Genomic DNA, 1,162 nt, shown 5'->3' on the forward strand with positions numbered 1-1,162 from the left:
CACTAACTTTGTAATTATCTGTATTTCAGCTGAAAAGAAAAATCCAAATTAATGCAACCATTTCAAATTTTTTTACCAAGTCTACTCTATAGGGAAGGTACATATATGAAAGTCTTAGTAATTATTTCAGAAATACTTTTAATGACTTATGAGACTCCCAACATGTCAAGGTCGTGGGTGTTGTAAATAATCCAAATCCTCAGTGGCTGCAGTGACAATCAAATTAGGACTGGAGCTCGTCAATCAAGACTACGGAAACTGAGGAGGTTCAAATACAGACTTACAGGAGTGATATATCCCATCACTGCTCCTTCAAATGTCTTCTTAATATGAGCACAGTATCTCTTTTCTTCCCTCACTATGTCCTTCCACTGAACATCTGCCACAACAAGGCCTCTGTCCACCACAGACAATTCAGCTGGAGAGACCTGAAAGGACGACATACAAGAGGAGACATGTTTCATGTTTAGGGCAAGAGCTAGTATTTGGCTAAGTAAAAAAAGGGAGTCAATACTAATTGAGAGGTAGAAGATATCTGCTGCTTACCTGAGCTTCAACTTTCTGCAACTTCTTTGCATCTGTTTTAGACAGAGTGGCCCCGACCAGCCAGCAGAAAGAGCTGGCATGCAGCAGAAATATTAACGTGCTCTTCATTTTTTTTGAAAGACAGGTAAAAAATATATCAGGCTTGTCAGTGCAAGTGCTTCCTTCCTTCCTCCCCTCCTATCTGCCACAGATGGAGCAGATTAAAAACCAGCATGTCTTGGTGTGTGACGTCACACGAAGCAGGAACCACAAACAGTGCGGTCAGTATTCTGCCTTTGAAAATATAAAGAAAGATTAAAAAAAAATAAACACGAATATTTTTATTTTAACAAGACAGTCGCTTGTTAGAAACTTAGCTCAATGTGCTGGTAGAATAGGTTACTTCCGCGTTCGCAGGCTTTCAAAATAAAGCTAGTGACTCAGCGTCATCCGGGCCGCTAGGAGGCGGTGCTGTTAATTTATAAACCGGATGATGTACATTAAAAGAGAGGATGAGGAAAGTAATTATAGAAAAAGGGAGATAATAGAGTATTAAAGGAATTTTAGGGAGAGATGGACATAGGGAGAAAATTTTGATTATTAATAAAGCATTTTTTATTTTATTTTTACATAACAC

The 1,162-nt window shown here is 38.6% G+C and overlaps 1 protein-coding gene across 2 annotated transcripts in view; it reads right to left on the minus strand.

Moving 5' to 3' along the window:
* Positions 1–928, minus strand: part of chid1 (chitinase domain containing 1) — a 9,794-nt gene extending 8,866 nt beyond the window's left edge. For both annotated transcript variants that reach the window (XM_015395161.1, XM_015395162.1), the window contains exons 1-2: positions 547–928; positions 285–428 (exon numbers count right to left, since the gene is read on the minus strand). In XM_015395161.1, the coding sequence (XP_015250647.1) occupies positions 285–428; positions 547–654 (252 nt within the window). In that variant the 5' untranslated portion in view covers positions 655–928. The remainder of the gene's footprint in view (positions 1–284; positions 429–546) is intronic.
* Between the last annotated feature and the right edge of the window lie 234 nt (positions 929–1,162).

The sequence above is a fragment of the Cyprinodon variegatus genome, unplaced genomic scaffold, assembly GCF_000732505.1.
Source record: "Cyprinodon variegatus isolate N-32 unplaced genomic scaffold, C_variegatus-1.0 Scaffold728, whole genome shotgun sequence".
NCBI classification, from domain to species: domain Eukaryota; kingdom Metazoa; phylum Chordata; class Actinopteri; order Cyprinodontiformes; family Cyprinodontidae; genus Cyprinodon; species Cyprinodon variegatus.